The sequence below is a fragment of the Cordyceps militaris genome (genome assembly GCF_000225605.1).
Source record: "Cordyceps militaris CM01 unplaced genomic scaffold CCM_S00004, whole genome shotgun sequence".
NCBI lineage: Eukaryota > Fungi > Ascomycota > Sordariomycetes > Hypocreales > Cordycipitaceae > Cordyceps > Cordyceps militaris.
The window spans coordinates 1,226,967-1,253,155 of record NW_006271972.1 but is presented as its reverse complement, the minus strand read 5'-3'; the positions used below and the strand labels follow the sequence as shown (position 1 = coordinate 1,253,155).

At 54.3% G+C, this 26,189-nt stretch overlaps 9 protein-coding genes across 9 annotated transcripts; 6 read left to right on the top strand and 3 right to left on the bottom strand.

Moving 5' to 3' along the window:
* Window positions 1-1,345: 1,345 nt before the first annotated feature.
* CCM_05426 (Fibronectin type III domain protein) lies at window positions 1,346-4,804 on the top strand (the record flags this gene model as incomplete). Its single annotated transcript, XM_006670570.1, has 3 exons — window positions 1,346-1,596; window positions 1,684-1,877; window positions 1,965-4,804. The coding sequence occupies 3 exons, from the start codon at window positions 1,346-1,348 to the stop codon at window positions 4,802-4,804; spliced, it is 3,285 nt and encodes a 1,094-aa protein (XP_006670633.1).
* A 483-nt stretch (window positions 4,805-5,287) lies between these two features.
* CCM_05425 (histidine biosynthesis trifunctional protein) lies at window positions 5,288-7,961 on the bottom strand (the record flags this gene model as incomplete). The annotated part of the gene is made up of 2 exons (XM_006670569.1): window positions 5,288-5,496; window positions 5,570-7,961. The coding sequence occupies 2 exons, from the start codon at window positions 7,959-7,961 to the stop codon at window positions 5,288-5,290; spliced, it is 2,601 nt and encodes an 866-aa protein (XP_006670632.1).
* An 867-nt stretch (window positions 7,962-8,828) lies between these two features.
* CCM_05424 (transcription initiation factor TFIID, 31kD subunit) lies at window positions 8,829-9,566 on the top strand (the record flags this gene model as incomplete). Its single annotated transcript, XM_006670568.1, has 1 exon — window positions 8,829-9,566. The coding sequence occupies one exon, from the start codon at window positions 8,829-8,831 to the stop codon at window positions 9,564-9,566; it is 738 nt and encodes a 245-aa protein (XP_006670631.1).
* A 377-nt stretch (window positions 9,567-9,943) lies between these two features.
* CCM_05423 (AMP-binding enzyme, putative) lies at window positions 9,944-11,678 on the bottom strand (the record flags this gene model as incomplete). Its single annotated transcript, XM_006670567.1, has 3 exons — window positions 9,944-10,505; window positions 10,577-11,571; window positions 11,619-11,678. 3 exons carry the CDS (start codon window positions 11,676-11,678, stop codon window positions 9,944-9,946), a joined length of 1,617 nt encoding a protein of 538 aa, XP_006670630.1.
* Window positions 11,679-13,726: 2,048 nt separating this feature from the next.
* Window positions 13,727-14,967, top strand: CCM_05422 (alkaline serine protease Alp1; the record flags this gene model as incomplete). Its single annotated transcript, XM_006670566.1, has 2 exons — window positions 13,727-14,008; window positions 14,062-14,967. 2 exons carry the CDS (start codon window positions 13,727-13,729, stop codon window positions 14,965-14,967), a joined length of 1,188 nt encoding a protein of 395 aa, XP_006670629.1.
* Window positions 14,968-15,434: 467 nt separating this feature from the next.
* CCM_05421 (GARP complex subunit Vps53, putative) lies at window positions 15,435-18,052 on the top strand (the record flags this gene model as incomplete). The annotated part of the gene is made up of 3 exons (XM_006670565.1): window positions 15,435-15,474; window positions 15,554-17,328; window positions 17,411-18,052. 3 exons carry the CDS (start codon window positions 15,435-15,437, stop codon window positions 18,050-18,052), a joined length of 2,457 nt encoding a protein of 818 aa, XP_006670628.1.
* A 980-nt stretch (window positions 18,053-19,032) lies between these two features.
* On the top strand, window positions 19,033-20,205 carry CCM_05420 (thioredoxin reductase; the record flags this gene model as incomplete). Its single annotated transcript, XM_006670564.1, has 4 exons — window positions 19,033-19,051; window positions 19,142-19,204; window positions 19,260-19,378; window positions 19,441-20,205. The coding sequence occupies 4 exons, from the start codon at window positions 19,033-19,035 to the stop codon at window positions 20,203-20,205; spliced, it is 966 nt and encodes a 321-aa protein (XP_006670627.1).
* A 600-nt stretch (window positions 20,206-20,805) lies between these two features.
* Window positions 20,806-21,673, bottom strand: CCM_05419 (metalloprotease 1; the record flags this gene model as incomplete). The annotated part of the gene is made up of 2 exons (XM_006670563.1): window positions 20,806-21,360; window positions 21,425-21,673. 2 exons carry the CDS (start codon window positions 21,671-21,673, stop codon window positions 20,806-20,808), a joined length of 804 nt encoding a protein of 267 aa, XP_006670626.1.
* Window positions 21,674-24,309: 2,636 nt separating this feature from the next.
* Window positions 24,310-26,160, top strand: CCM_05418 (inosine-5'-monophosphate dehydrogenase IMD2; the record flags this gene model as incomplete). The annotated part of the gene is made up of 3 exons (XM_006670562.1): window positions 24,310-24,781; window positions 24,972-25,917; window positions 25,968-26,160. The coding sequence occupies 3 exons, from the start codon at window positions 24,310-24,312 to the stop codon at window positions 26,158-26,160; spliced, it is 1,611 nt and encodes a 536-aa protein (XP_006670625.1).
* Window positions 26,161-26,189: the final 29 nt, after the last annotated feature.

Sequence of the window (26,189 nt, the reverse complement as noted above, 5' to 3'; positions counted from 1 at the left end):
ACCTCAACCCCCCAGCGCGGCGCGGCGACGCCGGAAACAATGGTCTACCCACTCTGTCCCCAGACTTGGCTGCAGGAAACCCAACGTTTGTGCCTTGAGCCGCGGCCCGGCTGTCATGTGCTTCATTCAAGCCTTTTTTTTTTGTTCGCGCGCATCTGCCCAAACACCGAGCCAGGGTCAAATCTCCGTCTGTCTGTGATCCATCGGAGCGAGGCCTCAAGTGGCTCGCGAGGCCTTGGCATTTTAGGTTCAGAGTCATGCTTCTCCCTTGGAGACCTTTCTGTAGTCTAGACAGCAATCTCGAATATTCCCAACTACGAAAGACATGCGCGGTATTGAATCTCTAGACCGTCTCAACTACTTGTACTTGTTGTCGTCCAGCGATGTGGTGTTACGCCGCAGAGGCACTCCTCTCAACCGCATAATGCATTTGGAGTGGACACAACATCCTCGGGCCACTGGGCCGAATTGGGTTATGGCGTTCGGGCGCTAAAAAAAGACTGGACGCATCGGCAATAATATATTATTAGTAGGTAGGCATACTCACCGAGGATAGACGAAGAAGCCGGGCACGACGAGAAGCCAAGCTGGTAACTGTTAGTTTCTTACATAGCAATTTACTTACTTACCTAGGACAGTAGGCCGCTATGTACAGATTACTGATGGTGGTCATGTTATGTGTCATGCTATTTATGCCATTTATTATGCCATCTATGCTATTTGTTATTATGTAGAGAAACGTGTCACCACTTCTTCAAACAACCTACATAGAAGTAACGAGTCAGGTAGCTGGACTCGAGCCCGTCCTTCCAACCGTGGTTACCTCTACCATTTTAGCCACGTATTAATACCCGCCACCTACCCACAAGCATGCCGTTATTCACATGTACTCGCAAGGCAAACGAGACAACAGTAAACTGTGCGGCGTCGAGACGATGCCCTTGTCGGCTCTCAATTTCCCAGCCGCCTCCAACCACCCTAGAGACAGAACCAACACGTTGCGACTGTAGATCGGCTGCTTCAGTGCTCCATCCCGGAGCTCCCTGAACTTGTCTGAGCGCTGGACAGCCTCGCGCCTTTCCGCACTGTACAGTCCGTCCTTCTTTCTCACCCATCACACAGTGCGCCGAGCTCTCTTTCCACACTGAGTCATTACCAGAACCCGCCACCCAATCATCTCGTCGGATTCGGCGGACCTTTGCTCAAGCCATCTGCATTTTGCTTCACCCGCACTGCACCACGAACACCGACTGCACTTTTTCGCTGCCATCACCAAGACCCCGTTTCTATAAAGAGTCTCCAGCGCCTCGTTCGCTGCTGCTCTTATGTCCCGGTCGCCGCGACAATGGTCTGGCAGTTTCTGGCATGGACTGCCGGCACTTTCTTCTTCGTCTTCTTTTGCTACCTTCTCCGCCCACTCGAGTATTTCCCAATAACCTTCTTTACTATCATTGCTGCCGCCTTCATCATTTTTGATCCTCGCGAGTGGATGCTCCAGAGTTATTTCGAGGCGCACGAATTCTTACTACACATGCCTATCAACGACTTTCTCGAGCAATATTTTCATACCTTTGTCACCATTATCTCGGGTCTCTGGTAAGTGCCCTCTCCCTTCCCTTCCTTGCTCTTCACCTCTCTTGCGCCCGCCCTTCCGTCTAACCTTGCCGCCGCCTCTGCTCATAGGCTTGTCCACCGAACCTTTCAAACATTGCTCAAACCAGTCTCGGAGCTGGTCAATATACTCGGTGTCGACATTCCCGACCCCCCGGATGTCTGCCTTGCTGGCATCCGCTCCGATGCTGCTACACTCAGCTGGAGCCGTCCGCCAAGCAATAGACCTGTCCAGAAATATACCATACAAGTCAATGGCGTCAATGGTCAGTTTGCTCTGACGACTTGCCCTTGTCAAATTGGCATCACGCTGTGCGTAGGAAAGATGAAAGCTAACACCTACTTCCCCCCAGCTCCAGTCGGCGACTCTCCTGGAAACGAAATAGCCATCACCGTCACTGGCCTAAGACCGAACCACTATTATAATGTCCGCGTCGTTGCCGTGGCGCCCAACAACTTTCAGTCATCGAGCCCTCCTTTGCGCCTGCAAACATTTGGGAAACATGGCAAGCCACAACTGGGCATCGCTCGCCTACCCGTCAACTTGTCGCTTGATGAGCACCGCCGTGGGTCTACCGACGACGGTAATGAGTCCGACTCTCCTTCTTGCGCTGTCCCCACACTGGAATCTGCTCCCGTGTTGGACAGCGCCGTGTCTGTCGTTCGCGACCCTAACGGTTCCCTGACGAGCCAGCGGCGCAACACCGTTAATCGGCGCCATTCTCCCTCTGTTGCGAGCTCCGATCGGCCGCAGATTAAGCATCAAGCCTCCGATGAACCTGAAGTCTCTCTAGATGAATTAAATAAGCGATTTGAGAGTATCAGAAAGGAAATTGACGACACCCTCGCCCAATATGTCAAAGACGAGGCCGACTCTAAACTCCAAGAAGACGACTTGAAAAAGGAAAAGGAACGAAAACGTTTGATCCTAAAAGAGAAGGAAGAACAAACCGCACAGCTCAAGATACAGGTTAGGACGACCATGGAACAAATGCGCACCGCTGAGAAAGAACGCGCCAAGAAGGACCAGTGCCTGAAGGATAAAGAGGCTAAGAAAGCCAAGGCAAAGGACAACATCACAAAGCTGGAACACGAAATCGAGCGCATGAAAAATGAGCGTAAGAAGTTTCAAGCGCAAGATGCCGAGTTGCTTCAAAACAGAGACAAGCAAGGTCGCTCTCTCGACCAGGCCAACAGAGAACTTCAAGACAAGTGTGCTGAATTGGAATCCGAACTCAAGGAGAAAGGGAAGCAGTTGCAGGACCTCAAGGCCGCGCGGGAGCTGTTACCTGGCGCCGATGATCAACAATGGAAAGAGGAGGATTCCCGTCTTAGAGAGGAATGGGACGCTGCCAGGCACAGATTGCATTCCACTATAGTACAGGAAATGACTATGGCTGGCCAACTCGACCAAAAGATCCAAGCCATGACCGATCAAGTTGCTCATGTTCTGCAGCCAACATTTTACCAATCAACGGCTTCCACTGGCCCCGAATATGACAATTCGGTGGCTGCTGTGCAGAGGACACGGAGTGCGAATGGTGCTTCGCTTCCTGAGCAAGGCACCCCGTCACCACATCCGCTTCCTACATCCGAGTCAGGATATCCACCGCCAGCAGGTTTTGCGCCCTTTCCCAAAAGGTTATTCGCCGATGAGCCAGATCCAATGGATGAAAATCAAGCAGGGGCCGAGTTCAAGCTGGCTTCCGGCCCGCTGAGCCCGTTGGCCCAGACGCTCTTGCCTTCTAACATATTCGAGGAGGACCCGACTGAAGAAGAAACGACCGGGTCCTACATCCGCGAGCCTATCGGTACAACAGGAGATGATGCACAATCGCCCGCTTCCTCTAGCCCGTCGTACCGCGCATTCTCTAGCCCTCATGGGTCAAATCACAACTTGCCCTACTCACCGTACGAGAACGCCGATAGGAGCTCGTTGAACCTCCATCCAGTACCAAACTCCCCTGCGGCTATCGGTCATAGGTTTAGTGGCCTACTTTCTACATTTCAGCGCAACAGAGGCGCAAAGCATATTGATGAAGGCCCTCCAATCGGAAGCCTTAAAACCGGTCAAAGTCAGTCTTTTCCGCGTGGAGCGGAAGAGTTCGAAGCCAGCGAATCCCGCCGTCGATCCAACTTTCCTTGGGTCAGTCGTAGCTCGACCGGCCCTGAAGGGACAATCGGTGGTCACTTATCGCTAATGGGCAGAAGGTTGAACCCAATGAACCCCCCGAACGGCGCGGACCGGGATCCAAACTCGCGACCTGCTTCCATTGCGTCTGCGGATATGCCCAGGCCCTCAACTGATAGTGGATCCATTTGGGGCCAGCCAAGTGACGGCGCAGTGTCCAAAAACCGACTCTGGCAGGCAGCCGATGGCCGCTGGCCCTCACGTAGCAACTCGAGGCGCCCGTCTATTCACGGCACGGGCAATCTGCTGACCACCACGCTTGCGTCCGCTGACGATGAGATTCTTGATGAGTACGACCTGCGTAATCCTCAAACCTCAGCTAGTCAAGTCGGCGTTATCGGATCAGGTCACCCTGCAAACACCAAATTTGTGAACCAGAGGCTCAACCCGAGCGCGCCTACGTTCGTTGGCAACTTGTTTAGAAAGGATAGATCCAAGTCTCGAGACGCAGCTCCAAGCCTGGAACTGCAAACAAACACCGACGATCCGCCGTCCGGATCTAGAATCTCTCGGGATACTCAGTCAATCCACACGCAAACCTCGATATCTGTTTCGGAATCTCACGAGTCACTGATGCTGGATGGAAGTATATCAAACGCGCCTTCTGACCTAAACTCTCTGTCCGGCTCGCTCTCCAAGGACCCTGAGAACAAGGTGAAGAAGCTCTTCCGCAAGGGCAGCTCTGGCAAGTTTGGCTTGTCTTCGAGGCTTGGCAAGGATTCTGGGCTGTTTAAGAAGAGCCCTGGGAGCACAGCCAATTCTGACAAAAACTTGTCGGCTGATCAGCGATCCAGCATTGGTGATGTTGATGACCTGGGCGAAGAGGCTCAATTTGGCCGAAGCTACGATAGCATGGCAAGCAACCCTGCGCTTGGGTCTAAAGCATCCAAGGACGGCAGTCAGTCTCGCATTGGGTCCTGGCGCTTCTCGAAGAAGAAACGGGGCAAAGACGCGCCGGCAAAGGAAAGCCTGGACATTGACAAGAAAGCACATGACGAGTAGTGGCAGCTTTGTCTTGCAATGAGCGACACATAAATGATAAGCGCATTCATATATACTCTCTGATACTCATTTCTGCTCCAAGTGACCAAATACCCCAACTTGCTATGAAGCCGCCCGCAAGCGTGATGCCGTCGAAGTGTACAAACGGAGACTAGCGAAGGATTGAGTATTTGCAAGAATGAGCGCCCCGTTGAAGCTACTCGAGCGTAGTGAAACGCGAACACGAACTTGCATGATGCCAGTGTTTACAGAGTTGACTTTAATAGAATTTGCTGCATCTTCAACTTGATCCCGAGCAATCCCCGAAGCTGCAGCGTCTCATCATCTTGTCAGCAGAGATAAAGAAGGATAACATAATGACGACATGACTGGCCAATAGACGACTACATAACCTCGTTTCCCAAGTCTAAAATTCACCCCATCATCTTCTTTTCATTTTTTTTTCTTCTTCATTCTTCATTTTCTGCCTTCATCGCTTCCCACCTACTTTGACAAATGCTTCTGCTCGTCCAGCCATTTGAGGCGAATCTCCACGGCCCTCTTGTGCGCGTGGAGCTCCTCGACGCCCGCGAGCTGCGTGACGGCCGGGCCGACGTTGCGCAAACCGTCGCTGGTGAGGTTGGCGCAGGTAATGTGCTTCAGGAATGAGGCAAGGTTGACGCCCGAGTACTGCTTGGCGTAGCCATACGTTGCTGTAAAAACAAAAAAGTGTTAGCTTCAACGCATCATCACGAGTACAAAAGAAAGAAGAAGAAGAAAACGTACGCAAAGAGTGGTTGACACCGGCCGAGTAGTCACCAACGCTCTCGGGAGTCCACTCGCCGATAAAGACACTGCCAGCGTTGATGACCTGGTCGACGACCTTGGCGGCATCATTGACTTGCAGGATCAGGTGCTCGGGGGCGTAGTCGTTGCTGATGCGCATGGCGTCCTCGATCGTCTTGACCGTGACAGTCACCGAGTGCTTGATGGCGCCACGCACAATGTCGACGCGTGGCAGGGCCATGGCTTGGTTGTGCACCTCGTCTTCAATTGCCTTGAGCTGCGCCTCAGAGAGGTCGACGGTGAGCAGAATCACTTGGCTGTCGACGCCGTGCTCGGCCTGGGAGAGCAGGTCGGAGGCGACAAAGGCCGGGTTGGCATCCTTGTCGGCCACGACGAGCACCTCTGACGGGCCAGCGGGCATGTCGATGCTGACACCGGCGTTGGTGTCGTTGCTAACGTGCATCTTGGCGGCAGTGACAAACTGGTTGCCCGGGCCGAGAATCTTGTCAACCTTGCTGACGCTCTCCGTGCCGTAGGCCATGGCAGCGACGGCCTGCGCGCCGCCCGCGAGGACGATGCTCTCGGCGCCGACCTTTTGGGCAATGTAGACAATCTCGGGCGAGATGCTGCCATCGGCACGAGGGGGCGAGGCAAGAACAATTTTCTCGCAGCCGGCAACCATGGCAGGTACACCGAGCATGAGAGCAGTGCTGGGCAGGACGGCAGTACCACCAGGGACGTACAGACCTACACGCTCGATGGGGCGCGAGAAACGACCACAGATGACGCCCGGCATGGTTTCCACGCTAAGGGGCTTGTCCTCAGCCTGAGCGGCGTGGAATTTGCGGATGTTTTCGTAGGAAACGTCAATGGCATGGGTCGTTTCAGGCGAAAGCTTCATCAGCTCAGCCGGGAATGGAGCCTTGAGGACTGGAGATGTGAGGGAGGTAGCCTTTTCGAACTTGTGAGTGTATGACAGGAGAGCCTTGTCGCCGCCTTTGCGAACATCTTCAACGATTGGGACAACAATCTTGAGAATAGCGTCAGAAGATTTTTGTGAGGGGCGTTGAAGCGTCGTTCGCAAGTCCGCTTCGGACATTGAGGCGGAGTCTACCCGTTGCATGAGGATACGGTCGCTAGAAGGAGCCTCGGCGCTGGCAGCAGGCTTTTGAGGAGCAGCAGCAGCAACGGGAACCGTGATGCCCTCCTTCTCAGCCCACTTGCCCTTGGCATTGCCCGGACGTCTCTTGACCTTGAGGCTCTTGGCGTCCAGGTTGGCTTGGACATCAGCCAGGCTCACGCCTGCGCTGACAGCCTTGGTCAGGGCAAAATAGATCAAGTCGGCCGCCTCAAAGGCGACCTCGTCCTGTGTCTTGGCGTCACAAAGCTCTTCAGCCTCTTCCATTATCTTGGCCCGCAGTAGCTTCTCGTCGGAGAAGAGACGGGCGGTATATGAGCCGGCGGGAGCAGACTCCTTGCGGGAGACGAGGGTCCGCTCGAGGGCCGCGATGCCGCTGAGGTTTCCAAAGCAGCCAAATTGCTCGAGGTGGCAGAAACGACCCTTTTGCTTGACGACGAACTTGAGCGTATCGTTGTCGCAGTCGAGCGCAATGCGAACGAGTTCCTGTGTGTCTCCTGATGTGGCGCCCTTGATCCATAGACCCCGTTTTCTACTCTGATAGACGCCAGTCTGCGTACGGAGAGCCTCGAGAATACTCTCTTCGCTAGTGTAGGCAAGACCGAGAGAAATACCAGCCTCGTCGGTTACGACGGTAGGGACGAGTCCGTCAGAGCGGTCAGACTTCCATTGGCTGGAAAGGACCTTGGAAAGCAGCAACTTGCTGGTATCGGCCTTGTCGGTGGTCAGGCCCGTTGACGGCAGGATGGGGACGGCGTTGCTCTTGTTGGCAATTTGGATAAATTCCTCTAGCGAGACGCCTTCGGCAGGCTTAATGTAGAGGATTTTGGCCTTCGTAGCCTGAGCATCGGCAATGAATTTGGCGACATCCACAGTTTTGGGGTCAAAGTCGCGGACTAGCAGACCGTGCTCCGAGGCGGCAGACAGATCCGGGGTCGACACGACGGGGAAGACTCGGTCGCCCAGTTCGGCGTACTGAGGTAGCGCTTCGGGGGTGACAAAGACTCGCTTGGCGCCGCGGTCGAGGAAGCCGAGCACATGGTCTTGCTCGAGGGCCGTGGCATCGAAATGGGCTTGGAACTCGGCGCTGTGGCGGTTGAAGAACTTGGCGAACTTTTCGAGAAGCTCCGGCTTGGCGTCGAGGAAGGGGCAGCCGAGAATCGAGACCTCTTCGCGGGTGAGACCTTCTAGCTTGGCCAATCCCGGAGGGACGGCGACACTGACGAGGAACGGCAGCGGCAGCTCAATCTCCATGATGTAAAAGAGTGGCGGGCGCGGCTGATGGACGGCTTGGCGGGGGGGCGGTAGAGGGGAGGATCGGGGGTGACAGTTGTCGTAGAGCACAATGGTGGGTTGAAACTGTCGCTGCGAAGCCTTTGTTGGAACAGCTTGATGGTATCAGATCCCCTGTGAAAGAAAAAAGAGGACAGAACGGATATGGGATGGGGAAGACGCTTGATATGACTCTGCGTTCCTGAATCGGCCGTCTTTTTGGTGGGGCAGAGCGAGGCGCCGATAATTGATGCTGCCCCTCCAGATTGCTGCTATCTGAAGATTTTTTGCTCGCTGTAGACAGCGGGATACAGGCCGCTGAGCTTTTTATTAGTGCTTCCGTCATTGGCCGGCCGCGATCCCATCGACTCCAAGTTTTGTACCTGCCTAGCACATTGGCAGACGTGAGAAGAACCATTCTAAATTATAAAAAATATAAATATTTGACTGATTGGTTATTTATGCATATTTGCATTGCAATTTAGTTATATTTAGACCCGGTCACGTCTCTCAAGTCGTCCGCCAGCTCATTGGTGATTGATGCAATTAACCGGAACGGGATTAGGATGTTGCGCCTGCAAGCACCCGCCACTACCCTTGCGCTCACCAAGCGAAAGCGAGCTCCAGTCGCGAATGCAAACCATCAACTCTCCATCACACGCTACCATTGATCTTCACCCCGAACTCTCGTTTCTTTCGCAACCGTATAATTACCATCTTATTATATCAATCTAGCTAGCCCAACCACCGTTAGCCTGGCACTCCTTTGCCGCCGGTCCAACTCATCCGCCCGGCGCGCACAAGGTCCTCCAAAACAGCCATTGCGCCCACCCGCACATCACAACCACCATGTCCGCCGCGCCACCGCAGACCAACGGCATCACGGCCTCTGCCCCGACCGCCCCCGCGGCGATTAACCACGCCCAGGGTGCGGCCCCCACCGGTGGCCCGTCCTCGACGTCACAGCCCACGGGCGCCGCCGCGCCGCGACCTCGCGACGCCCGCCTCGTTGAGCTGCTGCTGACCTCGCAGGGCGTGACCGCGTACGAGCAGCGCGTGCCCCTCCTTCTCCTCGACTTTGCCTACCGCCACACCTCGTCCATCCTCAACGACGCGCTGCACCTGGCCGGCGACCCCTACGTCTCCCAGGCCGGCGCGAAGCCGTCGGCCAGTGCGGGTGCCAGCGCCGCGGCCCCTGGCGACGCCGCTGTCTCCGCCAACGCCATCAAGCTCTCTGTCGCCGCACGCCTCGGCTATCAGTTCCGCGGCGGCAGCTCCGGCGGCGGTATCAGCAAGGAGTACATGCAGGAGCTCGCCCGCGAGCGCAACAAGGTCGCTCTCCCGCGCATCGTCGCCCACGAGTGGGGCGTGCGCCTGCCCAGCGAGCGCTTTGTCCTCAGCGGTACCAGCTGGGGCCTGCAGGACGTCTGGGACGAGATTGGCGACGATGAGGTGCCGGAAGCGACGGGCGACGCGATGGAGGGTATACAAGGCCCGGCACCAGAAGATATCGGTGGCGATGGCGTCGAGGGCGGCACTGTGGAGGATATGTTTGGTGATGACGTCGATGAAGAAATGGCCGAATAACGATATCATTGAGAGGATACCCGAACATATTTGCTTTGTATTATTGCCAGCGGAATCGGCGGTTGGAAAAGGAACGGCGTTCTTCGGAGTTTTCACTACATCATGACACATGGGCAGTGCAATATTGAGCTATACTTTCCATAGCAATGCTAAGGAGCAGTACGTGGATGTTATTTGCGCGCTGAAGTGTCATGCTTCAGCATATCAATACCACTGCGACACTACAAATCGCATTTGTTTCTACCATTCAACGCATGTTATCTGGCTATATTTAGTATGATGAAGATCTTTTTAAATGTGACTTTGACTATGCGGCTACATCTTCATGTTGTTCATTCAACAAAGGCAGCGCCCTATCCTTGGGAGAGACCCTCCCACTACTGAGCAGGAAGTGTAAGAAACCTCGCTGAATCAGGTAGAGGCACCACATTGTCCAGCTCGCTCTTCAGCGGCTTGCCCATTGTTCCGCGCGGAATCTTGTCGCAGAACAAAACACCACCAGTCGGAGCTTTATGTGCCGCGAGCTTGGACGCAACAAAATCGACAACCTGCTGGGCGGTCAGCTGCGCGTCAGCCCGTCGAACCACATATGCCAAGCACTCTCTATCTTTATCATCATCTCGAGCCTGCGTGGACGTCACCAGAGCGTCGGTAACGTCGCCGTTTTGTAGAAGCACGCTCTCCACCTCGGTCGGCGAAACTTCCTCATACCGAACCTTGAAGATTTCCTTGAAGCGTCCCAGCAGCGTGAGAAGGCCTGTATCCGGGTCTACAATACCCTTGTCGCCTGTGCGAACCCAGCCAGGCTCGCCTGGTAGAAAAGCCTTTACGGTTGCCTCTGCATTGTTGTAGTATCCGCTGAACGAGGCTGGGCTGCGAGCGCATACCTCTCCAGCGGCACCGGGTGGCGCCTCTTGTAGAGTGTCGGGGTCCACGATCCTTTTAAAGGTATGTCAGTATGGTGCTACTGGGACACTCTAACCTATGCGTGCAAAAGAAACAGCACTTACCTAACAGTCGTGCAAGATGCGACCCGGCCTACACAGCCAGTAACCCAGTTGTCATCAATTACGATTGAGCAAATCCCGGGCAACTCGGTTGCACCATACCCAGTCATCAGCTTCGCGTTGTCGGGGAGCATCCTCCTGATGCTGGTGACGGTTTCTTGTCGGCAAGGCGCCCCGGCAAAGGAAACTTGCTGTAGCGAGGCCAAGCGGCGACGCAGCTCAGCCGAGTCAGGCAACGCGGTCATGGTTTCCATGAGTCGGGGGGTGATCATGGTGGCGCCAATGCCCAGCGAATGGATCTTGTCAATGACGGTAGTCGCGTCATCGCCTTTGCAAATGTAGCCAGAATAGCCGCCTACGCAGGCACCCATGTGAAGCAAAATGCCGCTGATGTGAAACATGCCAATCATGAGCAAGAAAGGCTTGTCCATGCCGGGCATGGAGGAAACGAGGTTGGCTCGTACAACGGACGCCTGGTGGCTGATGATGGCCGCCTTGACTGACCCTGTCGACCCGCTCGTGAAGAAGCGAAAAGCTTCACGCGTCGCCGGGTCCTTGCCCTCGTTAGCATTGCGGAAGCTCGCTTCGTCCGCGCCGTGCATGAGCTTGCTCAAGCTGGCCTGCGCGCCGGTGTAGGGCTCCAGGCCCGGGGGGTCAAAGACGAGCACCATGCTTGACGGCAGGCCCAGGTCGTGCACCGTGGCCAGGGCGAGCTCCAGAAACGCGGGCGCGGCAAATAGCCACTTGATCCCAGCAGTCTGGATGGCGGTGGCCAGCTCGGCCTGCTTGACAAAGGTTGGGATGCCGGCGTATACGGCGCCCGCGGCCACGGCGCCGTCGCCGAGAACATAATAGTAAATGTCATTGTCGCTGAGAAGCCCGACACCGTCCTGGTCTGCCACGCCGAGATTTGCAAGACCGACGGCTATGCGTTTTACGGCAGACTTGTATTGGCGCCGCGAGATGTGGCGCGCCGGGCAGTCGGCGTCCACCAAGGCCTGGCGGTGTGTTAGCATGTGCCGGTCGCATGTGGTGTCGTACATACCGGACGGTCCGCGGACGCATCATCTGGACCGTGAGAGAAGAGGCGAGTTGTATAATCCATGGAAGCGGCGCTTCTGACGAGATGAATGCACTGATATGTGGAATGACGAAATAATCACATCTTTGCTAATGCAGAAAAAGGCGCTTTATATGAATGCAAAAGGCCGATGTAGGCAGCCGGCACCAGGCAGCAGGCAGCAGGCTCAAGTTCGAGCTGGGACAAAAAGTAGGCGGCTTGCCAAACAATATGCCTGTAATAGTAACTAGGTCGTCACGGGTTCCTTCAAACTGGACATCAGTACGAATCGGAGGGGTGACAGGATAAGCCGATCCTGTGCGATGGTGAAAACTGCAGGATACATAGGTAGATACTCACATGAGGTGCCTTTTGCACATTGTATTCTTGGACTTATTTAGCAAGTTTCGCTGATATTGAAATTGCTTCTGGAAAGCATTTGAAATTCCGTAAAATACAGGCAACTAATAACGAATGTTAGAACCCAGGTAGGTATATTTAGACTGCTTGTTTGACCCTGGGCGTACCCCGCACGGCGCCGCCACTGCTGACCTTTTCGACATTTCCGGCCGTCAGCAACGAAAGCCTTCGGTCTGAATCAATAAACATAAGCAATATTCTAATATAAACGAGAAACAAATAGTCGAGCTGAAAAAAAAAGCTTTGTGGTCTCTGTAGATCCTATTTACCAACTATCACCAGTTCTCTGCGATGCCAAGTTCCGATGGGTGGGGCTGGCAGCCAGGAGAATTCGAAGTGGGCAAGATGCAGGCAATTTGCATCATCATGCGGCGGCTGTTGCCTAAATGCCGGTGCAAACCTGAAAGTAATAACTCGTTTGTTACGTGTAAATTGCATTGCTGGGCGACCTGGATGGGTACGGACGACCACTTAATCCGGCTCCGTCCCCTCGGACATATTGCCAGGCCCTTGTGATACGTCCCCTGCATCGTGCATCTTTCACAGTGCCAAGCACGTTGACATTGGAGCCCGGTATGGAGTAGTTATTAATCACGGCCCAATAGCAGTATCCGCATTTTGCTACGCGATACCCGGTTACTTGCGGCGTCAACCTCCGGTCCAGCGCGGACACTATTACGAGAGAGACTGACAAAACGGCGTTCCATCGACGGTGGCTGCCTGACTACCTGTAGTTATTCGCGGAATGACAGCCTGACAAGTCTGTCAAGGTTCTCGGCTTCTCCGACTATCTGCCTGGGGGCTATGTGGCACTCGGGGCATAACGATGTGGTGGCGTTTACCCCAGGCCTGAACGCGCCATTTCGTGCGGATAAGGGGGGGGGGCTGCGATCCTTTTCTACAATAGGAAGCTGAGACAGAAAACGGACAATGGACCAAGAAGGTGCGATAATGGCGTAAGTGGCCCCCGAGGACTTAGCTTCCAGATACCTTTCGATAGCGCCGAGATTCAGAACTCCGGGTGGGTTGCCAATTGCGAGGAACAAAGCTGCGTCGCGAGCTGTGATTGGGGACTTTGGAGTTCCTACACTAGTTAGCTAGGGCGGCGCCAAGATCTATGCTTATTCTTGAACTCGTTAGTGGCCAAAAGGTCCTCCTTTTAGCCTTGCGCACATCGCTCCTCCGTCAATGCCATCATGCCCGATCGGGCAGTTCATTTCGACAACCACCAGTCGCTGCGACCTGACCTACTCTCTCTCTGCTGAGTGGCGCCTTGGCGCACGTCGTGCATTGTCGTCCAGCTATCGACAGACAATGGCGGATGCAGGAGAGTTTATCGAAGAATATACCTTCCTAGCTGGTCGCTGACCAACGTGCTGCCCTTGCTTGGCGCCAGAGCCAGCTGCTGTCCCGTTCGCCGCTCGGTGCGAGGAGAAGGGTATCATCATGTTCAGCTCTCGTGAAATAGGAAGGTGAGCATGAGCGGGTTTGTGAGAAATGGTGAATGTGAATGTCGTGACAAATGACGAATGATATGTAATGGCGATACTCAGGAGTCTGTGTCGGAGCATAAATACCTCCCAAGAGCCCGACTTTGGAGCATCTATATCACCATTCGATTCACACATCCACTCATCCCCTTACCACCTTCTTCTCAATAAACACCTATCAAAATGGTCGGCTTCAAAAGCTTCGCCGCTCTCTTCCTCGCGGCCCTTGGCACCGCTGCCCCTGCTCCTTCTGGCGGCAAGTACATTGTCACGCTCAAGGACGGTGCCACTGCCAGCAAGGTTGAGTCTCACTTGCAGTGGGTAAACGATGTCCACGCTCGCAGCGTCGGTCGTCGCGATCTCAACCTCAACGGTGTCGAAAAGACCTACGGCATTGGTAGCTTCAACGGCTACGCTGGCAACTTTGACGCTGCCACCATTGAGGAGATCAAGAACAGCCCCGAGGTATGTCAGCAGAAGAAACCTTTCCGATTGCGATAAAAGCTAACCCTCTACAGGTTGCGGCCGTCGAGCTTGACCAGAAGTGGACTCTGTATGCCCTGACCACGCAGTCCAACGTCCCCCACGGACTGGCCACCATCTCGCACCGTCAGTCCGGTGCCAGCAACTACATCTACGACAGCACCGCAGGCCAGGGCGCCTACGCCTACGTCGTCGACTCAGGTGTCAACATTGGACACGTCGAGTTCGAGGGCCGTGCTACCCGCGGCTACAACGCGGCCGGCGGCGAGGACGTCGACACCCTCGGCCACGGCACTCACGTCTCTGGCACCATTGCTTCCAAGAGCTACGGCGTGGCCAAGAAGGCCAGCATCGTCTCCGTCAAGGTTTTCAGCGGCCGCACCGCCGACACCTCCGTCATCCTCGATGGCTACAACTGGGCCGTCAACGACATCGTCGCCAAGCGCCGCCAGACTCGCTCCGTCATTAACCTGTCCCTCGGTGGTCCCGCCTCGACCGCTTTCGACAGCGCAGTTGCCAGTGCCTACAACCAGGGTGTTCTGACCGTCGTCGCCGCCGGCAACGAGAACCAGGACAGCAGAAACGTCTCCCCCGCCCGCGCCCCCCAGGCCATCACCGTCGCCGCTGTCGGCGCCACCTGGGCTCGCTGGGTCTGGAACGCGCAGCAGGGCTCCAACTACGGCACTCCCGTCGACATCTACGCTCCCGGTGAGGATGTTCTGTCCACCTGGATTGGCTCGACCACTGCCACCAACACCATTACTGGCACCTCCATGGCCTCTCCCCACATTGCTGGTCTGGCCATTTACCTTGCCGTTCTCGAGAACCTCAACACCCCTGCCGCTGTCACCAACCGCATCAAGGCGCTTGGCACCGCGAACAAGGTGACTGGCAACGTTGGCAGCACTGTCAACTTGCTCTCGTACAACGGTAACCAGTAAATACAAGGTTGAAAAGTATGTGGAGATATGTCACTAGCATATGAATGATATATATGAAATCTATGAATCTATTACAATTATCTTGTCCATTGACCATATTTACGTTGCTGTGTGCCACCATACTTCTTTCTTTATATTAGTCCATTACAACGCTTATACCTTCCCATGGGTCTCTCAGTTGACACACCTTTCACACAAATGATATACTGACGACAGGAGGCCAAAACTTACACGAAAGATTGTAGTTTTTATTTGGATTATATAAAGTTGTAAAAATCACTTCCCTTTTCCTTTATTACCAGGTTCGCTCACGCTGTCTGTTTTGTAGACAAGTGGTTGTCATTGTAGCCCCACTTTTAATCGCTTAAGAGACGTAGCTTGCTCGAGAAGCCTCGCGTGCACTTTATTAGCAATCATCAAAGGAGTTAGATAGGTGGCAGACTTGATCAACACAGTGCCGCGGCAATATGAGCGCGGCGCTGACGAGTCCGTCGTCGCTTGACACAGGTACGTTGAAAATGCGTTCTATAATCGCACAATTCGGCTGCTGATTGTGTCCTGGCGCCAGTCGACTACGACCCCATAGACCACCTCAACCTGCTCTTTGCGCACCCAGCCTCGGTATCGTCTGTCAACCGCGTCTCGCAGGCGCTCCAGTCTCAGCAGAATGAGCTGGCCGCGGAGATCAGTGCCCTCGAGTCGGCGCAAGCCTACCAACCCGACTCGAGCCTAGAGCGCATGCAGTCGGCCCAGACGGAGCTTGCGCAGCTCTTTCGCAAGATCGAAACCGTACGGTCCCGCGCCATCGAGACAGAAGAAAACATCACATCCATGACGGCCGATATAAAACGACTCGATGGAACAAAGAAGAACCTCACGCTCAGCATGACGGCCTTGAAGCGCCTGCAGATGCTGACAACTGCGTACGAGCAACTACGCGGGCTTGCCAAGACGCGACAGTATCGTGACTGCGCAGGCCTTTTGCAAGCTGTGCTGCAGCTCATGAAGCATTTCAATAGCTACCGCAGCATTGAGCAGATTGCCGCACTAAGCCGCGAAGTCTCGGAGCTCCAGCGCGAACTGTTAGAACAGGTCTGCGAGGACTTTGAAATGGCATTCGCCAAAAGCGAGGTCTCTACCAAACGCAGCATGCTTGTGGAATCATGCTTGGTCATGGATGCCCTCGGAGACTCGGCAAAGTCGAGGCTGGTGACGTGGTATGTCAACACGGAGCTGCGCGAATACCGCCAGGTGTTTCGCGGCAATGACGAAGCTGGCAGCCTCGACAATATCGGTCGCCGCTACGCTTGGTTCAAACGCATGATGAAGACACATGAAGACGAGCATGCGGTCATCTTTCCGACACACTGGCACGTCAACGAGGTTTTGGCAACGGCTTTCTGCGACGGCACGCGGGACGACTTCAAGGGCATCCTGGAACGCAGCATGCGTCGTGCAGACGGAGCAAAGATCGATGTAAATCTACTGTTATCTTGTTTGCAAGAAACACTCGACTTTGAGCAGAGTCTTGAGAGGCGCTTCTCCAATGAGCCACGGGGGAGCATCGATACACTAAGTTCTACCGATGGAAAGATATACGCTTTCAATGGTCTTATTTCAGTTGCATTCGAGCCCTACCTCAGCTTATGGGTAGACTCGCAAGACAAGCAACTGGCTACAATGATACCAAAATACAGAAGCCAACCTTTGATACCGCCAGATGACGAGTTCTCACCACAAGCGGTGATGCAATCTGCCATTGAGCTGTTTCACTTTTACAAGCTCACCCTATCACAATGCGCAAAGTTGTCGACTGCGGAGCGGTTGCTGGATCTATCAAAAATATTGGCAAAATACCTTGATGAATATGCACAGCAAGTCCTGCTACACAAGCTGCAGGCCTCTGGCCAGGCCATACCGGCTATGCAGGACTGCATTTTGGTGCTAAATACAGCCGACTTCTGGCACGCCAATACGAATCAACTGGAGGAAAACATAAAAAAGCGCATAGACTCCGAGCTAGTTGGCAAAGTCGACCTTTCCTCACAGTCGGACGCCTTCCTTGGTGTTGCCAGCGCCTCCGTCCTGGCCCTGGTGCAGATTGTGGAACAGGACTATGAAGGCGTCTGGCGCGAGATGAAGAATACAAACTGGAGCACAATAGATACCGCGGCTGATCAAAGCTCATATGTTGGCGAGCTGGTCAAGCATGTCAATAACAAGACGGCAGAGATTCTGGCCGTGGTTGGTAAACAACAGTACGCCCGGGCCTTTTGTGACAATCTTGTCGAGCGCTTGGCAACAAACTACATCAATAACATCGTGCAATGCCGGCCGATATCAGAGACCGGGGCACAGCAGGTATGCATGAATGGTCTCCAGTTCCTCAATCCTAGACTAACAGTCGCGACAGATGCTTGTAGATAAATATGCACTCACAAAGTCGTTTGGTACGCTGATCCTGCATCACAATCCATCATCGATACCTCAAGCGCCTCCTGCTGGTTTCGTACGGAGAGTAGAACAGTCGATGGGCCGCATAGACCCATTACTCAAGACGCTGCAAATCCGACCGTCTCCGCCCGAAGGACTGGTGCAAGCCTACCTCATCCACATTGGCGACAAGTCGGACACCAATTTCCGCAAGATCCTCGAGCTCAAGGGTGTGCGCAAGCAAGATTATGCGTACCTGACGGAGCTCTTTGCCGTTCACCGCGAGGGCGCCGGCCACGACAAGCTGGTGGCGAGCTCGCCGCTGCTGACCCCGCTCATGACCACGACGTCGTCGAGCCTTACTAGTAGCGCGACGACGGTTGGGGGCACCATCAACGCTGCGGCCGCGCTGACCGGCGCGGCGGCCACGGGGGCGCGGGGCTTCGATGCCGGCGCGCTCGGCGAGAAGCTACTGAGCGCGGCCCGCGATATCGGCACGGCGAGCGCGGCCATGCCGAGCGGCTCGGAAAAGGCCACCATCAACGAGAACCTGCGGAATTTTGGCAAATTTTTTCGGCGGGACATTGGGGGACTGGGCGCCAGGTTCGGAAAACGGGACGGAAGCCTCGGTGCCGAGGGAGAACAGCGATGAGCCCAGAATCAGTGGTACTGCTAGTGCCGGGACGTGATTGGTGTATATTTACGGGTTATTTCATGGCGAATATATAGATGGAAGCGATATATCGGCAGTTGTTGTATTGGCAAATGGAACCATATTCGACTGTCTACGATCTGGGCTGATTGTGTGGGTGCCCGTGGGAGGATATCAGTGATGATAATGCCCGGTCTTAACCCAGTGGAAACCAGGTGTAAATACGTCATCTGAGGACATTCTGAATTGGCCGATGAGAAGCAAGGTGGTATTCTATATTTCTAGAATGGTAGTATTCAACATCGCCTTTGGATGTTGGTAAACGGAGACACAGTGTAGGCATTTCTACGATGGTGGAGAAGATGGCAATAAAAGCATGATTATTTAATCATTTTCCATTGAATATTTCTTTATTATAAGTTGTATTTAGGCAAGAGTTTGATAGTTCTCATGTCCATTTTAACCCATGTCCAGTTAGTGATGATAAGAAGCTTGCTGGCAGAGGAATTAGTCACACCAGCAAACGCCGCTCTGTGAGCAACTGTATTACCATTTAAACTAGCTACAACTCGTAACAGTCATTCGAAATTTCAATTATCTATACGCCATAAATAACACTAGTTTTGCCAACACATCTGCCATAGCATCGCCCGTCTCGTTTTGTCATCCATCCACTTGGGGGCCTCGTCGCTGCCCCACCACCCCTCGCTCAAGCTCGGAGGCACGAGAAGATAATTAGTCAACACTCACGCGCCGCATAATCCACGATTTCACCGCACCGACGAGACCCATAAAGCCCTCCTCTTCCTCTTCCCTTGTTTTCCAGCAGAACGCTTACAACAACCGCCAAACTGTTTGCCTCGGCTTTTCGACGGCCGCTACGCTCCAGCGCCGGTTTTTCTCTTGCCGCATTCGCCAGTGTCACCACCGCGACCAACTACCCTCCCGTCTCGAAGCCAGTCCAATTGGGAACACGAGCCATGCATAGCAAGGTTGTCAGTACGTTTGTGGCAGTCGAGATGGAACAATGCGCGCCGATGACGTCGGAGGCGAGGAATATGGCGCGCAGCTAACATGGTGGCAACCTAGTCATCGGATCGGGCCCGGCTGCCCACACGGCCGCCGTCTACCTGGCCAGAGCAGAGCTGAAGCGTGAGTATATAGCCCATTGCGATGCGCGGTGAATGCGTACTGACATTCATGGTAGCTGTCCTGTATGAAGGCTTCATGGCCAATGGCACCGCCGCTGGCGGCCAGCTCACCACGACGACCGAAGTCGAGAACTTTCCCGGCTTCCCCAAGGGCATCATGGGCCAGGAGCTAATGGTATGCCTTGCCGTGTAGAAACCATACGAAACCAACCACTAATCCACGCTCTTTCCTTGCAGGACAACATGCGCGCGCAGTCTGAGCGCTTCGGCACCGAAATCATCACCGACACCGTCACCACGCTCGACCTGTCCTCGCGGCCCTTCAAGTACAGCACCGAGTTCAGCCCGGAGGAGACGCACACGGCCGACGCCGTCATCATCGCGACGGGCGCCTCGGCGCGCCGCATGGGGCTCCCCGGCGAGGACAAGTACTGGCAAAACGGCATCTCGGCGTGCGCCGTGTGCGACGGCGCCGTGCCCATCTTCCGCAACAAGCCGCTCTTCGTCATTGGCGGCGGCGACTCGGCCGCCGAGGAGGCGACCTTCCTCACAAAGTACGGCAGCCACGTCACGGTGCTCGTGCGCCGCGACCAGCTGCGCGCCAGCAAGACCATGGCCACGCGCCTGCTCGCGCACCCCAAGGTGACGGTCCGCTTCGGGGCGTCGGCGACGGAGATTCGCGGCGGCGAGGACGGCCTCATGTCGCACATTGTCGTCCGCGATAACGCGACGGGCAAGGAGGAGGTGCTCGAGGGCAACGGCCTCTTCTACGCCATCGGCCACGACCCGGCCACCGCCCTCGTCAAGGGCCAGGTCGACATGGACAGCGAGAACTACATCGTCACCAAGCCGGGCACCACGTACACCAGCGTCCCGGGCGTCTTTGCCGCCGGTGACGTGCAGGATAAACGGTACCGCCAGGCCATTACCAGCGCCGGCACCGGCTGCATGGCCGCGCTGGAGGCAGAGCACTACCTCTCTGAACTTGAGGCGGGCCAGTGACTCGATGGCGGCAAGATTAAAGGAAAGAGCATGTTGTGAATAGAGACAAAGAGGCTACATCTGCATGAGATAGATAGAAACTGCCATAAAGTACAAAGAAGAATGCATGCAACTTGATCAGAACTGCCATAAAGTACAAAGAAGAATGCATGCAACTTGATCAGTCATTTTGTCAATCGTGATCCAAGTGATACACCGAGACGACGCTGTGGGCTCGATGCGGCTGGTCAGAGAGACGGGAATCCGCCATGGGGTATATTACTTCGCCGGCGGCCAATTCTGATTCCGGCAGCCGGCCCTAGTCATGCCGAGCGCGGAGTAATACTGCCTATCGTCTTTCATTTATATAACTTGTGGCACTCGAGAACTCGTGGCCTTCACGCAGCAGCTTGAGCTCTAGTGGCCTTGGTGACAGGCTGGCACCAAATTTCAAAGTATTTCTCAGTTCTTCATAGCTTGTATTCAAACTAAATATGATACTTTTTTTTTCGAAATTTCTCTTCACGCGCGCCTATCCAAAACCACTCCATACGCCTCGCTTCGACACTCCAAACCCCAAAACATCAAACAACAGCACCATCTCATTTCTCATCAATATATTTAGGCACGGTACTTGTTGTACATGCTGCTCATGCGGGCAGTCTGGCCTGGGGTGAAGACGCTGCGGCAAGTGCCGTAGCTCATGAAGTTTGTGACGGGGTCCTTGCCGGGCATGTCGGGGCAGGAATCATCGTTCGTGTTGCAGCTCCAGCTGTTGATCAGGGCAGGGGTGTCGGACACCATGTCGTTGACGGGGTCACAGCCGTCCTGGAAGGTGTGGAAGAGGCCGAGCCAGTGTCCGACCTCGTGGGTGGTGGTCTGGCCGTTGTTGTAGACGTCGCTGCGCATGGTGCAGCCGTCGTTGTAGAAGGCGGTCGAGCCCGGGGCGGCAGTCGTCGGGTAGTAGCAGCGGCCGTTGGGCGCCATCTTGGGCAGGAAGTACAGGTTCAGGGTGCGGTAGTCGCCCGTGCGGAGCTTCTTCTTCATGCCCAACGCGTCCTGGTCGCTGGCCCAGTTGGCGTTGATGGTGTGGTCGACGCCCTTGACGGTGAACTGGAAGCCGAGGCCCTGGTAGTCATTGTTCATCCCACTGACGGTGGCACGAACATCTGCTTCCTAGCTCAGGGGTCAGCAGGGGGGAGGAGGCCCCGGGGGGGTTGGGTAGATTCTGTCGTCTTACAGAAAGGTAGCCATCCGCCTTGGACTGGGAAGAGGCAACGACGTGGATGTACACGGGCACATTGACCTCGGCGAGCTTGCCGCTGGGCTTGCCGGCCGTGGCCTCCTCTTTGATGGCCATCTCTGCGGCGGCGGCGCGCAGTTCTGCGCTGGGCTCGATGGCCTCGCAGTCTTCGGCCCGCTGAAGAGCAGCACCAAAGGCAGCCGCCACCATGGTGGCAACGACGAGAAGAGAGTGCTTCAAGGCCATTGTTTACAGAGATCAAAAGAGGAAAGTGAATTGGGTAGTGTTCAATGGAGTATTGTAAAGTACTTGTGGCAAGTTCTTGTCGTTTGGTGCCTCAAAACGTATCCCAGCGGTCGTCCTCCGTGTCTTTATATCTTACTGCCAAGACAATCATATTGTTGCCAACGACTGCTCGCTTGTCAGCGGTCAATCATGATTTCTTGATACAGAGCCTAATACGGGAGGAGAACGAGGGAGAGTTCCCAGCAGTAAATTACCGAGGTCGGCCCAAGCACAATCAACTACCATCACCTTCTCGATTTGGGAGGTGAGTATTTATAGCACGGTAGTGATTGCAACTGCACTTGAGGCGCCAGGCGCCATTCAGGCTAGACATCTCTTGGCGGCGGGGTTGCGAACATGACCAGATAGGCTTCCACATAAGCATATCAGCATAGACGGAACCTGAAAAAGGCTGGAATTCGGCGCGTCGACGCAGGGGGTTCAGCAGTAAGCCGGCGGTGATGGACGGGCTTGTTCCTCGCCCTGGTGTATTTGCTGACGGGGCGAGGCCAAGACTGCAGAACCTTCCGCATGTAGTCTAGAAGGCCGAAACGGCTGCAGATCGAATTGGAAGGATTCGCGCACGTTGTCTTCCTTTGCTCAAGTTGCTAGGCCTAGACTTTTCAATCGCGGCGAGTTTCAGGGATGCCGGCTCGGCTAAAAGTCTATCATTTGTGAGAGAATGGGCGATTATGCACGGAATAGGCATCACAGTAACGACGTGGGGAAGTGAATGCCTGTATATACACTCTTGGCATGCCTTGGGGTAAAATTAGGCTCTTTGGGTTTTGTTGTCTAGAAGGAACAAAGAAGGGAAATTCTCCGGAGCACGGCTAGTCAAAAGTAGTTGCCACTTTTGTTTGAACTGAGTCGAGTGTTGCGGAACTTTCGGGGTTAAGTGTCCAACGACCTGCACATTTTCTGCCGTCTTCTATATCACTCGGGTTAATCGTCCGACGGCAATTGAGAATCATCTGCCAAGGAAGGCGAAGCATTCGGTGGCTGTGATCTGCATCGCTTGTGGCTTGCTCCCAGCCTTCGATCGGTGGCTAGTTCTGTCGCGTAGAATGGTTCGCATTGAGCCCTGTTAGTTCTTATCAGATTTTGGTCATGTAACTAGTTACATACCTAGGTAGGTAGTTGACCACTGCGGAGATTGACAACTAGCCTCGAAGATAGAGAACTATCCACGACTCACATGTACAGACTAAGAAATGCCGTTGATGCCTTTTACCGACGTGTTGGCGGGTTTGCTGAATGTATTGTATACAAATTGTCCAGGGTATTGCGGATCAACTCGTGGTTCTTGAAGGTCAAGCGTGTAACAGCTGTGTGCCCTTTAACAGGAAATTGGTGACGACTAGTTCAACAAGAGTCAGACGGCCGACTACTTGATGAATCTTGATGAGCATAACTGCCGGGTATGAAAGTCCCTACTGACACTGCCGGGTATGAAAGTCCCTACTGACGATGAGGGTAGATTGTGCCTTGTGGTAAGTGCTTGCATGCTAGAAACGTCTTGAACTCAAACGAGGTGGTGATGATAGAGGATCAAAACATCAGAAGGAATGTTTACTACGCATATACAAATTAGACTGGTCCGCTATACTTGATGCAGTTGGTCAATATACAGGAATACATTGTTGATGGAATTGATAGTCACTGGAGATGACGAGAAGCAAGAGAGAGGAGAAAGTGAATGCGTTTGGCACATTAGAGGGACCAGGAGATAGAGTTACCGCTCTCCTGACAATTTGACTATCGCGATGTGTTTAAATCGAACTTGAAGGAGTCTGCGTATTTTACTCGATTTATAAACTATTATTCTATATCTTACTCTCTTCGAGAAAATGATAGTAACTATGTACCAACATCACTGGGGCTGGTTACAGTGAGCAACATACACATGTCCAGCGGGCTTTAGCGTACTGTGGCGCCAATCTACCTCGGTACATAGGTAGGTATCTACCTAGTAGGGCTGGCTGCTCTCTAAAGAATTATGACGGGCACTCAAAAATACGCAGAAATACCAGCAATTTCGTCTACCTAACTAGTGGATTTATTGACTCGTTTTTATTATACACGTAATTACTACTCGTTGTGCAGGCCCAGCAGGCCGACTCACATGCAAGCGACAGAGCTGTGAGGCCGGTTCATGGCAATACTGCACACATGCTATAACTGCCTACCTAGGTAGGTACGTCCGTACAGTCACAGACATTTCCCGCCTTGCATTGCCGGATCATAACCTGATTGCGATGGAACTGCCCTCGTGCAGAACTGTGTAGCAACGGTCAGGAACTGCTGCGTGACCCTCGATTTATTGCTGAGGCATCCATATGCGGACCCCACCAAAAAAAAAGCAGGTCCCTGCCTGCCCCTCATGCGCGACGCCATAGAAAAAAAATTTCCCACCACCGGTCCTCGACCGACTTTTTCTTCCTTTTCTCTCGGGAAGAAGCGCCGTAGCAATACAAACAAGTCGAACTGAACGCGTCTCGTTTCCATTGTCTCTCCGTCTTCAACCTCGCCACTTGTCTGTTCCTCTCTGCAATTGCTCTTCACTCCCTTTTCTTTGCCGACAGAATATACACACAATGGCTCAAATCAACGGATTCAAGATCCTTGATCACAAGAGCGCCCTCGAGGTGCTCAACGAGTACAAGACCCTCGATGGCCTCGATCTCCACGAGCTCATGGATACGGCCAAGCACGGTGGTCTGACTTACAATGACTTCCTCGTCCTCCCTGGCTACATTGGCTTCCCTGCCTCGGCCGTCACGCTCGACTCTCCCGTCACCAAGCGCATCACTCTCAAGACCCCCTTCGTCTCGTCCCCCATGGACACCGTCACCGAGCACGAGATGGCCATCCACATGGCTCTTCAGGGTGGTCTTGGTGTTATTCACCACAACTGCTCGCCCGAAGAGCAGGTCGACATGGTCCGCAAGGTGAAGCGCTACGAAAATGGCTTCATCCTCGACCCCGTCGTCATCACTCGCTCCACCACTGTGGGCGAGGCCAAGGCTCTCAAGGAGAAATGGAGCTTTGGTGGCTTTCCCGTCACCGGTACGTTTCTTTGTCACCTCATCGACACTCAATTCAACTTCACATGATTCCAAACCTTTTTTACTTTTAACTTTCGTTCCACCGCATAGACTTCTGTCATGGGGACCACCTTTACTATGACCCTGAATTTCATCCCCACACTAGCAATGCCTACGCATGAGCCTGCTCACAAGCTAACATGTCGCAACAGAGGACGGAAAGCTCGGCTCCAAGCTTCTCGGCATCGTCACCAACCGTGACCTCCAATTCGAGGAAGATAACGACGCCTCCGTTGCCGACGTCATGGTTACGGACCTTGTCACTGCTCCGGACGGCGTCACCCTTGCCGAGGCCAACAAGATTCTCGCCAAGTCCAAGAAGGGCAAGCTCCCCATTGTTGACAAGGCTCAAAACCTCGTCTCCATGATCTCTCGCTCCGACTTGACGAAGAACCAGCACTTCCCCCTGGCCTCCAAGCTCCCTGACAGCAAGCAGCTTCTCTGCGCCGCTGCTATTGGCACCCGTCCCGAGGACAAGACTCGCCTCAAGAAGCTCGTCGACGCTGGCCTGGACATTGTTATCCTAGACAGCTCCCAGGGTAACAGCATGTACCAGATCGACATGGTCAAGTGGTGCAAGAATGAGTTCCCCGGTCTCGACGTCATTGGTGGCAATGTCGTCACCCGTGAGCAGGCTGCTGCTCTCATCCACGCTGGAGTCGACGGTCTCCGTATTGGTATGGGCAGTGGCTCTGCCTGCATCACCCAAGAGGTCATGGCTGTCGGCCGTCCCCAGGCTGCTGCCGTGTACGCCGTCAGCGCCTTTGCTGCCCGCTTTGGCGTTCCTTGCATTGCCGATGGCGGTGTTCAGAACGTCGGTCACATCGTCAAGGGTCTGGCTCTCGGCGCTTCCACCGTCATGATGGGTGGTCTCCTCGCCGGTACCACCGAGTCGCCTGGTACCTCCTTCGTTTCCCGAGAGGGCAAGCTGGTCAAGGCCTATCGTGGCATGGGCTCCATTGATGCTATGCAGGACAAGAAGGCTGGAAGCGGTGGCAAGGACAGCCAGAAGAGCAACGCCGGTACCGCTCGTTACTTTTCCGAGGGTGACAGTGTTCTTGTTGCTCAGGGTGTCTCTGGTTCTGTCGCACACCGAGGGTATGTTGTCTCATTGCTCCTCGCCGAAATTTCGCTAACAAGTTGCGTAGATCCATCAGCAAGTTCATTCCTTACCTCGCTGCTGGTCTCAAGCACTCGATGCAGGATTGTGGTATGCGCAGCCTGGAGGAGCTTCACACCTGTGCTAGCAACAGCACTCTGCGCTTTGAGATCCGCACTGCCAGTGCTCAGCTCGAGGGCAACGTCAACATGGAGTCCTATGAGAAGAAACTCTATGCTTGATTGGAATAAAATCTAATTGGGACGACGGA